The sequence below is a fragment of the Hevea brasiliensis genome, chromosome 11 (genome assembly GCF_030052815.1).
Source record: "Hevea brasiliensis isolate MT/VB/25A 57/8 chromosome 11, ASM3005281v1, whole genome shotgun sequence".
NCBI classification, from domain to species: Eukaryota; Viridiplantae; Streptophyta; class Magnoliopsida; order Malpighiales; family Euphorbiaceae; genus Hevea; species Hevea brasiliensis.
In genome coordinates this window covers 96,099,878-96,114,322 of record NC_079503.1, presented here as the reverse complement: position 1 = coordinate 96,114,322, position 14,445 = coordinate 96,099,878, and the positions used below count along the sequence as shown (strand labels likewise).

At 34.0% G+C, this 14,445-nt stretch overlaps 2 protein-coding genes across 2 annotated transcripts in view; one reads left to right on the top strand and one right to left on the bottom strand.

The window, feature by feature from the left end:
* LOC110632042 (homeobox-leucine zipper protein PROTODERMAL FACTOR 2) overlaps positions 1-14,445 on the bottom strand; it is a 94,928-nt gene that overhangs the window by 1,078 nt on the left and 79,405 nt on the right. The gene's annotated exons all lie outside the window — the stretch shown is intronic.
* Positions 11,499-12,915, top strand: LOC110633175 (tryptophan synthase beta chain 2, chloroplastic). Its single transcript, XM_058130432.1, has 4 exons — positions 11,499-11,826; positions 11,942-12,375; positions 12,461-12,555; positions 12,642-12,915. Exons 1-4 carry the CDS (start codon positions 11,647-11,649, stop codon positions 12,821-12,823), a joined length of 891 nt encoding a protein of 296 aa, XP_057986415.1. The 5' UTR covers positions 11,499-11,646; the 3' UTR covers positions 12,824-12,915.

The following is a 14,445-nucleotide window of genomic DNA, read 5'->3' as shown; positions in this document are numbered from 1 at the left end:
TGGGCAAGGTGCCATCGTATTTGATAAAGCATTCTTGAAAACCTCAGAAAAAACACTTCAATAATTTTCCAAATCTCAACTCCAATACATTTCTCAACACACAATTTATCAACATAATTCCATAGGAATTTTTCAAAGTCCGAGATAAGGAAATATAATACAACTTTTACAATCCAAAACACTCATAATTAATTTACAACTTCAAGGTACAATTTAATTTACAAATCACTCAAAACCAAAACAATATGTACATACAAAGTATCATATTACAAGCAAAAGCAAAAGCGGTATACTCAATATACTGTAATCCCCATTGGATGTATATGCACTAGTATACGCCTGTCTATCTCTACTCGCGATGAATAAAGCTATCATTGAGACAATGTCTCAATGGTACAACATTAACCAAATCCAATTTAAATCACAAGTCATAAGTCATGTAAATAGTGGATACTTAAAATCATAATTAAATTCAAGACAATAATTGTCAATAAGAATTTAAACTCCATTTCTCAATATCACAATAATTTTCCATAAGTCAGATCAGGTTTGAATTCAAAAGACAGTATATGTCAATGAGAGTTTAAATCCAGTTCACAATCTCACAATACACATCAATAAATCACACAGCATTTTAATCATGATCCATAATTCAATTCATCCCAAAAGCCGATGGCTAATGAGGTATTCGGTTCATCCCAAAAGTCGATGACTAATGAGGAATAACATGGCTAGCTAGCAAAAATATGAGTACTCATTCTATCTGTCCTCATGCACACACCTCAACGCTCACCAGAGAGGGAATTCAATTCATCCCACTAGACAAGCTAGAGAGGAATACAATCAATATACATGATAGCCGTGGTTTCAAACCATTTCTAATGCTTTTAATCAATAAGTATCCATCAATGTCATTCAAACCATTTTTCACAGTTTCAAACTATTCACAATATTTTTTTCAATCAATAAGTGTCCATCAAACACATTTCCACAATTTAAAATAATGATATACTAATAATCAATATTTATTTCCATTGAAAATAATTCAAAAGAAACAGCTTGTTGTGCACAAACCTGATATTTGTCTCTGGTCTTGACTCAGATTTCTTTCCTTTGTCGAGTCCTTGTTAATCGAGAAACACAATTTGAAGTGTTTCAAAGATCAAATTAAACCGTCTCTATCGATGGGGTTTGGTAAATAATGCAATCGAACTCAATTATTCGCTTAATCACCTAATATACCACCCTCGATGCGTTTTAGGTCAATTAGGTTTTAGTGTCGTTAATAAGTAAAAATCGATAGGGTTTTAGGTTTGGAATAATTTACCAAAGTCATTTACACGCTTAGTGCATTTTAATGCAAATTGCTGAATTCCGGAACACTGGTTTGACCTAACCGGACGATCTAGTTACCTCGGTTTTCGGGTCTCAGTCGAAACTACAAACTTGTAGATCTAGGTCTTATTGCACGCGGTGCAAAATTTCAGGTCAATCCGAGTTAAGTAGACCGTTATGGTCATTACACTATTGCTGGTCAAGTGGTACCATTTTAGGTCAATTTTAGGTCAAATTAGTCAATTCTGGTTCGGCCAGTTTTTGGACCCGAACTTGTGCAAGTTGTTTGACTTGCTTATGGTCATTTCTGGGTTTTGGTGTCTTCATAAGACTTGTAGGTATGGGTCTTAACTATTCATGGTTAAAATTTCAGGTCAATTGGACCTGGTTTGAGTGAGTTATGGCCTAAATACTCACTGCTGCCCAATTGGTCATTTTTCAGGTCCTAATTGCACCTAATCCGAATTGGTCAAATTTTTAGGTCACCTTGCAAGCAGAATTTTGGCATGGTTTCTCAATGAAAGTTGGCACATTTTGTGCCTAGTTTCACCCCAAATTGGTCTCATACCAATTGAGGTTACACATTCAAGTTTATAGGCTAAAATATACACTGCCCTCAATATGCATTTCACACCCCAACTTCAAACACATACTCACCTTGCAAGGTTTACTTCCATACCCTACCAAACTGTTTTGGCACATTACTAAAACATTTTCTACATTACATTAGCATTATTTTGGGCAGATTCCAATCACCCTCAACACACCAAATATCATTCACAATTACAATTTCTAAGTACCATTACTAACACACCTAAACATTACAAACTTTACATACACTTTACAATGTAAATTGACATACATATCATCAATCCTTCTAGGTCAATATGCTGCCCACACTCACTTCAATATACACCATTATTCAAGTGTCCACAAGCTGCCACAATTCATTCATCAACATCACATTGCCGTACCATATGCCAATTCACATCAAAGTGCATCATTCACCATATATACATGCATTAAATCACTAGGTTACTAAATCACCATGATTAACATTATTTCTCATCAATTATATACACAAATACCTCATCAAAAACGTGACCCATGGCTGTCCAAAATGGCAACAACAATAACCCTTCAAACTCAAAATTTTCCTTCACCAAACCAATACCCATAATATGCATAAAAACTTTAACAAAGGATTTCTCAAAAATGCAAACTTACCTTTATTTGTAACTTGCTAAACCTTCACCAAACTTCTCAAAATTAGTATCAATATCTTCCTTGTGGTGTGTAGACCATTTTTCATGAAAGAACCTAAGAGAATGGAGTTGAAATGGAGAGAGGAAATGAAGCTCAAAGAAAAACGTCAATGGAGTTTCAAGGTTTCTTCAATTCGGCCATTTGAGAGAATTTTGAGGAAGATGAAATTTCAGATGGTGAGTGGACCATATCAGCCATATTTCAATGATAAAATTAATCCTATAGTGGTCCACTAACTAAAATTAAAACATATTATAAGTTAACTTTCAATTAATCCACATTTAACCCATTATTTCTACTATTTATTTTAGGTACCATCAAATTAATTTTTCATTTCATTTTCTAAGTGTAATACTATTTATTTTTAATGGACATTTAGGTCAAAAGACAATTCGGGATGTCAAATGACCATAATGCCCTGCTCGGTGGCTTTCCGATTTTTCTGAACAATCGTATTTTGTCCTGCTTTTCGATTTCTCACTTTTCTTTGTACTAATTATTTAATTTTTCTTTGATCTTTCTAATGATATTTATACTTCAATAAGGGTCTATTTATGTCCAAAAATATTTTTCGTGGTTCCCGCAAATCCGTGTTAGTCAACGGTCCACGCCGTGACCTCCTCTGAAGGCCACCCATCGCTAGGTTTCCTACTCACTTACTCGCCACATTTCTTTACTATGATTTTTACTATGTTTTTCTTTTCTAGTATTTCATTATTTTATGTCTCCTCACTCATATTGAAGTACGGTTCTAGGCATCCTAGCTGTCCGGACAACACTGGTTACCGGAGCAGTAGAACGCACTACCGAACTTAGGGGTGTTACATATGAAATTTGGTCAAATTGGGCAGCAGATTACATAACCGGGTTTTGCTTGTGTCGCCGCTTGTGTTCGCTGGGCACCCTTTTGGGATAAAAACTCCCTTCACCGGAATGGGCCAAAGAAGAAACCCAAAGCCCTAAAAACCGTACCCCACTAGCCCAAGCCCAAAATTAAACCTAAAATCCAAACAAAACCCAAAAGCCTATACCCAAGCCCACAACCCAAACCTAAAGACCCTAACCCGATAGCCCATTACCTTCATCTTCCTCTCGACATCGCCCCCGACACAACCCTCCCTGCCGTAACCTTCATTTTTCCCGTCGCCTTCACCGGCCGCCATTCTTCCCATATTTCTCTTTCTCCGATCACGACATTCCATTTCGCCATGTCCGAATCCCCATTATCCTTCGAAAACTCACCTCCCCACTCCTCACAGCCGCCACAACCCCAAACCATGCCACCCATGCAAGCCGACCCATCGCCGGCCCATTCTGTTGATGCTCTGATCGCCACACTCAAGAAGAAAAAGGCGAAAAGCATTAAACCACACAAATCGACGGGCGGCGTCAAGCGGAAACAACCCGAACCGGCCACACAACAACCCCCAATCCCGCCTCCAATGCCCGCCGCGCCTGCTGACCGACGTGGCATTCCGAAATCAGCGGTCAAGCGCCCCGGTACATCTAAAGGTAACCTCGCATTCCCATCCTCTTTGCCTACTGCTACACACTGGGTATTACCTACTGCCGATATGAAGAAAAATAAGGCAAGAGTTGTAGCCCGACAAATGGTTCAAACTCGGTATTTGGATGTGTCTACACTTAAAACCTTGAAGATTTATGATGAAATGCAGACTCTGTTAGATGCTTTAGGTTGGGTGCGATTTGCACATAAACAGGAACTGGTCTACCCCATTTTAGTGCAGGAATTTCTGGCCTCCCTGTCCACTAATGAGCATAAAATTGCTTTGGACAATGACTTGACGATCCATTTTAGATGCCTTGGTCAAGATAGGGTGCTGTCTATGGACAATTTTCACCATATATTTGGCTTTCCACCTGATGGTCTATTCAAAATACCCACTAACCAATGGGACTATAATGCGTGTGAATTTTGGAAGCGAATTGCATCTTCAGCAGGTACCTTCAAACCAGGACACAGTAAGGCCTCCAAAATTGAAAATCATGTCTTGAGATTGCTTCAGCGCCTAATTGCAAATACAATTTTAGGCAGAGGATCCAGTGTTGGCACAATGTCACAGTATGATCTATTCTTTTTGTGGTGTGCAAAAACTGGCAAAAAGGCTTCCCCTGGTTATTATTTCTGCCACCATGTGATTCGCCAGACCACTAGGGGTACTGGTAGTATTGTCTTTGGAGGCTTGGTTACACCTATTGCACATTATTTTGGGTTTAATCCTCAAATGCACAAGTGTCCTGCTCTTCCAACTGGTTTGTTATTTTTGGATGGACCTCATCTAGCCAACCAAAAATTTTGTATCAAAAATGAAGCTACCAAGCAGTATGAGATTCCTTCACTAACAGACAAACCACCTGGTTCTCCCACTGCCATTAGTTCCTCCTCAGCATCTGAGCGACCATTTGTGCAGCCTCCTACACAACCTTCACGCCGAGCTCCACCAGCCGCTCAACCTGCTTCATCAATGCCTCCGACCATCCATAGCAACTCTTTTGACGTTCATGGAGAATCTCAGTGATGAGATCTATTCTTTTCGGCAAATGACGGATGTCAATTTTCAGACACTACGAGATTTAGCTGACATATATTTGGGTCGAAGTGTTGAAATGCAAGACGAATTGAAAATCATGCGAGCTAAGCTGGAGAAGATCGAAACAAACCAAGCACTGATTTTGAACATTCTCTCTCCACAGCAGCCACCACAAGCACCACCACCTCCACAAGATGGCAAGGGCAAAGGACTTCTCATACCTGACTGACCAGCTTTTATTCTCCATTTACATTTCATGTCTTTAATTTCGTTAATTAGTATTTTGAACTTGTTTAATTAATATTTTGCTTGTGTTGTTTTTATTTTTTTTTAAACCATTTACTTATTTAGTTTTTTTTAGTTCCTCATAACATACATTTTTCTTTTATGATACATTGCTCACTTGCTTTGATATGCTCCTTCGGAATTTACACTTGATAATTATATTTTCTGCGCTTAACTTCCCTATTCCAAATTTTTGAGATTAATCGATTTAATTAATGGATTCCATTGCATCGCTTTCTTTTGCAATGAGTGCAAGAATGTCCAAATTTTATCTAATTAAATTGGCTGCACTTCAATGAGGTAACAATTCTCATCTCAGCTTGTGTCACTGTCAACACAAGTTGTGCTCTCGCTTATGCAACATGGTAATAATTCTTTATGCACATATCAGCTACCCATTTTCTGCACATTTTTAACATTGAGGACAATGTTCATTCTAAGTATGGGGGAGAGGGTAAATTTTTTGCAAAAATTACTTTTTCCTTTTTCATTTAGCGACACACTCATACTTGTACATATTCACATACATACACTTGCATATAGCCTCTTATACTTAGTTACGCATATTTAGTTGCATATAGGTTGACTTGACATTTACACTCATGCATTTCATTTAAAATTTTTGGATTTTTAAACCAGTCTTTGAATTCCATAAGCCACTTATTCAAGCAATCCAACTTGCCTTTAGATGGTTAGTGGAATGAAAGTTCCAACTGGGTACAAAGTCTTAAGCATTATTCTTTCTCTTACTTAATAGCTGAAAATTAATACATTCATCTAGGTATACAGATTCTGATTAATTATTTTGAGTTTTGAGTGTCTGGATAAGCCTTTAAGAAAGAAAATGGTCATTGTCGTCTCACCATTCCTAGAACAAGCATCTTAGATCTTTCAAAGTGAAATTTTTAACTTGCATTTGATAAGAATATGATTTAGGCATTTCTTCATATTTTAAACCACACATTTAGCCTTAACCTACCTTAATTTCATTTTAACCCTTGCAAACCCCCTTGAACCTTAATTCCCTAATTTCTTTGGAACCCAAATCATTTACCTAGCCATAAAACCTAAACACTACCACCTATCTATGAGAATAATATTTTAGCAATTAAGTGCATAAAAAAATAATAATAATAATAATAATAATAATAATAATAATAATAAAATCTCGGAGGATTGAAACATCTTGAAAAGTGCTAGAGTAATTGTGAAAAGTTGAAAAGGTCACCAAAATATCCCAAAGGTAATTTTGGGTGTGACATGAAATAGGGACACATACAAAATCAAAATAAAATAAAATAAATAAGCATAAAAAGTAGTCCCTTTGTATAATCATTGTGATAGCACTTGAGATTCATTGTGAATTTCTTTCCTCTTGATTTGATAAAAAAAAAAAAATGGATGCACTATGAGTTTCATGATTAATATTATTCTCATATTTTGTTTACCTTATTCCCTTTCTTTGTTAACCACAATTTTACCCTATTAGACCCCATTACAACCCTTAAAAAGACATAATGATTCTTTGAAAAATGCTTGTTACTTTAGTAGAGTTAGATCTTTTATGCTTGCATATGGGTTTGGCAACATAATCTTCCATACATTACTCACCATCTATTTGAGACACATTGGCTATCTATTTCATTTAAGTTTGTTTAGGCACAATTGACTCTTGTAGCTGGTTGGTATTTGTTGCTTGGGTTGATTGGTTAATTCTTAGCTATTCTGTAATAGTTGAGAGTGCTTGCTTCATTCTTTGTGCTTTTGCTGGTGGGAATTTGAAATGTTGGTGGCTAGAGGTAAGTTGGTGGTTTGGATTAGTGAATTTTGTGTTTTCAAAGACTGATTCTATTCCCTTCCAAATGAGTTTTAATGAAATTTTGCTTGAGGACAAGCAAGAGTTTGAGTATGGGGGAATTTGATGCATGCATTTTAGATCATCATTTAGGAGTAATTTTTGCACATAATTTACCCTTATTCATAGCTATTATTTTAGATATTAGTATATATTTAGTCAATTTTACAATTTTCACATTTCTTAGTTTAATTTTTGGAATTTATTTGCTTTGTAGGTTAAATCTGGAGAAATTTGATGAATTTTGATCAGAGTAGCCATTTGGAGGAGATTAAAGTCGAATTGCAAAAATTTTGAAGTTGAGTAAAAAAATGGCCGAGAGCGACACAACCTGCAGCACAACCGAATTAGCTTATGTCGCAGGTTGTGTCGACCGTCAGATATTCACGCCGAGAGCGACACAACCCGCAACACAACCCACGACACAACTGACTCGGCTTATGTCATTTTTACTGGAAATAATTGACGTGGCATTTCCGTTACTCCAGCTTTTTACCTCACTTTCTCCGAACCTTCCCCTTTACCCATTCTAGGCGCACTTAGCCTTTATAAAGACCCATTTTATCATTTTCTTTCCATAGAGAGCAAGGGAGGCAAATTCGGAAAAGTTAGAAAGAGAGAAGGAGGAGCACTTTCTGCATTCTTTTTCCAAAGAATGCAAATCACGTCAGACTTTTGTGCAGCAGAATCTGCTGCAAATTTGCTGGGTTTTTCTACCCCTTTTAGCTTACATTTCCATTATTTCTTCATTTCTTCATTTGGGTTTGTCTTTAAACAATGATTTGTGAGTAGTTTATTGAGATTCTAGAGATGGGTTTGTAAATATTGATTTGTATTGTGGTTTTGAACTGATTTAGCCATTTAAATGGGATTTGTTATATTTTGATTTATTGCTTGTGTGCTTATTGCCTTGCTTGATGAATGGGCCCTCATTAAGTTAAGTTTTAATCCTTAATAAATGGACTGAAAAGTGAATATTGGGGATGGATAATCTTGCAATAAACTTTATTTTCTTGGTGTTAGAAATAAGCTAAGAAGATTAAGGGGAATTTTCCAAAAATCAATTTTATGCATTAATTGGGTTTTTGTTAGATTTGAAATACCGTGAAAACAGGGTTTGATTTAATGAAAACCAATTTTGAGATGCTTGAAAAAGGTTTCAAAAATTTAAGAATTGATTTCCCTCAAAATTGCAATTCTCATGTGTTTGGCTAAATTAATGATAAACCACATGCAAACAATATTGAAAATCCAATCTCTAGAATCAATTTATTTTTTCTTGAAATTAGATATAAACCCTCCAAACCTCATAAATAGCAATTTCAATTTAAATCCAATTTAAATTTAATTCCAATTTAAATCCAATATCTAGAATTACTTTATTTTTTTTAGATTTAATTCTCCTTAATTTCATAAATAGAAATTTCAAATTAATTTTTGGTAATCTAGTTTAATTAATTTTAGTTAATTGTTTGATTTAGCATTAATTCCTTAAATACCAATTTTAATTCCAAATTTCATTTTACATCTTTAAATTTTGTCACTCTAATTAGCTTATACTTTTATTTCCAATTTAAGCACAATTCCCTGTGGGATCGATATCATTTTTTTAAAACTATACTACTGTGACCCGTGCACTTGCGGACACAACACCGTATCACTTGCCTCATGGACCTGGCTTAATTGTAAGACAAGTGTAAGGTTCACATATTGTCCAATGGTTATTTTCTTCCGTATTTGATGTCTTGATCGTGGAGAACACGATTTAGGCTCCACTTTTTTTTTCTTGGTTCATATACGGTATCTTTCATTTCGATATCTAACCAAATGTTATATTTTGTAATCCTCGTTTCAGGAAGAGACTAAAAAGGAGATCGAATGTTAAGGTATCTAATCATTGATAGACAAGGTGACAATGGATATACTTGTAAAAATTTTCCTACTTAAATTCAATTAATAATTTTAATATCTAAATTTATTTTAAATTACTTTTATTAATAAAATTTATCATAAACTACTCATATCTATTTAAATCCAATTATCATTATTTGAATGTTGCTCGAATTCATTTAATTTTACATATTATAATTAATAGTTTTATATAAAATTATTTTATTAATAATTTTTATTTTAAAATTTTAATGATTTTATAAAATATTTAAATTTAACTTATTTAAAATATAAATTCAAGAATATAAATATTATAACAAAATAAAAATTTTATATTTAATTAATTATTTATATAAACGAATTTTGAGTAATAAATATCCAACATATAAGATTCAAATTTGATCTGAATTTATTAAGAGTATTATCTCATAAACGCAAAAACATTCTAAACCCATTTATATATTACTCAGGGGAAATTATTGTCTAGCTTCGGTCTATCATGAACTCAACACATAAATATATGAGATACATATATTTAATAGATGAGTTTTATCATATATTTTATATTTTGAATATATAATAAATTAGGTGTAAACAAGAAAATTCATTATTCAAATCTATCTAGTTATATTAAGCAAGCTAAACTCCTCTAAGAACTTGCCATGTGGCTTTCTAAAAGAGAGCTTACCACGTGACATTGGCAATTTATTGAACCCTTACAAGAGTTTGCTATATGGCATTCCAAGTGACAATTTGTTTATAAAATATAATTAATTTAATTTTATTAAAATTTCTCTATTTTTAATTAATTAATTATTCAATTGCTTTAAATTATAATTAAGTTATTAATTTTCCAATTGCTTTAAATGGTTACCCATTGTTGGATAAGTTACAATATATGAATATATATTCATTTCATGCATCTATAATTTTATAGAGCACATACATATAATTTTTTTTTTCTTTTTTTTTCTTTTTGCATTACTTTTATGCTTTTCTAATTATTAATATTATATTTTAGAATAATATTGATATTACTAAATAATATTAATATAATTTTCTTTAATATATTAAGAGAATATAAAAAAATGATTTTTTAAAATAATGAAAATAATTATATGATTGATCAATCTTAAATTTTTTCATATCTTTAATAAATAATTTTATTATATTATTATATTTTCATATATTAATATTAAAATTAAAATTAAAATTAAAATTATTTTAACCACATGCAAAAATATGAGTAATTTCCTAATTTATTTCAATAAAGTAGAATTAAATCAGAATATCTAACTCATTAATTAGTCATTACCATCCCTAATTAGAAGGCTCTCATAACAAGTATTTTTCAGTTGCTGTTAGCTACACCACTCTTTCCAGACCAACCCACACCGGCCCACCCCACTGATTTGTTTTCTACCATGAGGGCAATTAACTCGTACGTTATAATTAACTTTAGAATGTGGATCACAAGACAAATTCTTTTTGATTTCAAATTACGCGTTTGCTTCAATCCAACAGAAACAAATCATGAGTTGTTGAGAAAGGAATAGCTAACTCCATATATAAGTATGCAATCCACTCTTCCAAGAAATTAAACATCATAACACACACCCAAAATCCTTTTCATTTCTCATCTCTGCTGAGAGCCACAAACGCACGACAAGCTTTTGGATATGGCTTGCAATATTCAAATTTCTTCCTTTAATCAAACTTGTTTCTTTAATAGACAAGTAAAAGATTTATTTCCAGCCATTAAGCTTAAGACATCTAAGAGAAATACCAGAAATGCCCATGTAGTTTGTACTCTACTCTTGCCTAAAGAAAATTCCCTCAATTCCAGAAAATTGGGCCTCAACATACCAATCACAGGGACACAACAAGTTCCCATTATTATGCCAGCAATCACCCCAGGAAAATTTGGGAAGTTTGGAGGCAAGTTCGTGCCTGAGACGCTCATTGCATGCTTGAAGGAGCTTGAAGCTGAATTTAACTGGGCTTTGCAAGACCCTGAGTTTCAGGTTTGTTAATTTAGAAAGTGTTCACTAGGAATAAATTATTTAAAAAAAAAAAAAGAATTTAACATACAATTATGCCTGAAAAATTTTTTAAGTAAAAAAATTGAATTCTTTTATTCTAAACATAGAATTAACAAACAAGAAATCAATTAAATTAAATTCTTATAAAATTCTGTATTGGAAAGGATTTAATTAATTAATTAATTAACTAATTATCTTTTCCATAACTACCCACCTAAGAAAAATATATATCTTATGTATGCAGGATGAACTTGAGATAGCATTTGGAGACTACGTAGGAAGGGAGACTCCTCTGTGCTTTGCAGAGCGTCTCACAAATCACTACAAGAACAAAGATGGGCAAGGACCAGAAATTTTCTTGAAGAGAGAAGATCTCAACCACTGCGGAGCACACAAATTGAATAATGCGATTGCTCAGACGATGATTGCCAAACGCATGGGTATGAAAAGTGTTGTGGCTGCCACTGGGGCTGGACAACATCGAGTTGCAACTGCAGCTGCATGTGCCAAGCTTTCTTTGGAGTGTACTGTTTTCATGGGCACTTCAGATATGGAAAAACAATCCTCAAACGTACTCTTGATGAAACTATTAGGAACCGAGGTACCTTATATATACTCTTACACACACACACACACACACACACACACACATATATCTAGCTAGCTGCGTTTTAATGAGCTTAAAGCGTATTGAATTTGTTTTTACTTTATGTTAGGTTAAAGGTGTGGAAGGAAATTTTAAAGATGCAAGTTCACAGGCAATCAGGGAATGGGTGGGAAATTTACAGACAACCTATTACTTGACAGGTACTATAGTGGGGCCTCATCCATGTCCAAGCATGGTCCGCGAGTTCCAGTCAGTGATAGGAAAGGAAACGCGGAGGCAAGCGATGGAGAAATGGGGTGGCAAGCCAGATGTCCTGCTTGCCTGTGTAGGGAGTGGATCTAATGCACTGGGGATATTCCACGAATTCATAGGAGATGAAGATGTGAGGTTGATAGGAGTTGAGGCTGCTGGGTTTGGTTTAGATAGTGGGAAACATGCTGCTACTCTGGCTAGAGGAGAAGTGGGAGTTTACCATGGAGCCATGAGCTACTTGTTGCAGGATGAGGAAGGCCAGATAATAGGACCACACTCTATTGGTGTGGGGTAAGTAATTTAGCATTATACACATAATTTGAACAAATAATCACATAATTAACAAAGATTGTATTAACCTTTGCCACTTTTACAGGCTAGAATACCCAGGAGTTAGCCCAGAACTAAGCTTTCTTAAAGACACAGGACGTGCAGAGTTTTATTCTGCAACAGATGAAGAAGCTGTAGAAGGTATATATTATCAAAAATAATAATAATAATCTAGCAAATTAAAGGAAGGGTGGTAGATTAATAATGGTTGTACATTTTTTTTGCAGCATACAAAAGGCTTAGCAGAATAGAGGGTATAATTCCATCTCTGGAGGCATCTCATGCATTGGCATTTCTGGAGAAACTTTGTCCAACTTTACCCAGTGGCACTAAGGTCATAGTAAACTGCAGTGGTCGTGGAGATAAAGATGCTGCAACCGTCTTAAACTACCAACAATATTCAATGTAAACTGTAGATGGTAAATAAGCATTCATTGCGCTGCGAAATAATAAAAGGCTAACTTCACGAGGCGTGAAGGAAATGATGAATTTTAACTTCATATTATCATTGTATCAATGCTTGAGTATCTCAAATTAAGGGTTTTTTTTTTTCTTATAATTCCAATTGAGACTCAAACTTTACAATTTTAAAATTTAAAGCATCGAGTTAAAGCTGTTCTAAATCAAGTATTTAATTGGTAAAGAATATTAAATCAAAATATTAATGATGAATTTACTTTTTTTTTTCAATAGAAAGCCCTTGACCAAAGAGAGCCATAGAGGACTGATGAAAAGTCTAATTGCTTAAAGATCAGGAGCATGTACTAGTTTTGTCTTCTTTTTTTGACACTTCCTTCTTTCTAAAATAAGCTCCTAAACACCTGTGGTTGTCTAGATAGAGATTTCTGTTCTTGGTAGGTACACGACTCTTTACAACTGTTATGGTCCAATCGAGACCACCTTCACGGCACCGCCCTACTGATTTGTTTTCTCCCACGTCACTCGAGAGCAGCGGATTGATAAAAAAAATATTGCAATAAATAGTCAGAGCTTTTTATTTATGGATGTTTTGTCAAAATTAGTTGGAGAAAAATTATCAATGAGAGATGAATTTTGCTGAGTGGGCTTGGGTAGAACAAAAAATACTATTCATACTTATGTTGAACACTAATCATAATAGCATTTGGCGAGAGGGATAACCTTATGATTTGGAGATGCTAATTAAAATAGCATTCAGCTTTCAAAATATCAATTAAAATTGTGTGTAAGGTTTAAGATGCTAATTAAGATGATTTTTTTTTTTTTTTTTTAGGGGAGGGAGATTGATAGGAGAGAAAAGTAAAGAAATGGATAATTCAGGGTACAAATTGTAATTTATCAGAAATGACAGAAATAAGAACGGAGTGGGCATAATTATAAACAGGATATTGAAAGACTGTAAAAAAAAATAAGAGATAGAATTATACTAGTAAAGCTAGTACTAGAAAGAGAAATAATAAATATAGCTAATGCTTATGCCTCACAAATAGGATTAGATAGTGAGAGCAAACAAAGGTTTTGAGAAAATATGGATGATTTAATACAAAGCATACCGAATAAAAAAAATATTTTTATTGGTACAGATTTGAATGGACATGTAAAAAGTGATAGGCAAAATTATGAGAATGTTCATAAAGATTTTGATTTTGACAATCAAAATGAGGAGGGAAAAAACATCCTGGAGATTTTTCTCATGTGTTAAAAATAATTTTTCTTTTTTAAAAATTATAAGTACTTTTCTTTAATTATCATACTATGATTAATTCCATATGTTACTTCTACATGAAATAACAGGGTATAATAATCAAAGAATGAACTTTCTTTGCTTTTTCATTTGTTGGTTTTTATTGGAGAGAGCATGAATATTTGCACTAAGGCGTAATAATTGCAGGTGCCACGTTTGAGAACAGAAAGCCTATTCACTCTCTTTTCGTGTGAGATCACATGCAGCGCTAATAAGTCCAAAATTTAGCAGATACAAGATAGGCAAAAGCTAAACAGTACAATATGTGGTGATTATATTTGGCACACATATATGTACATGCGCTAAAA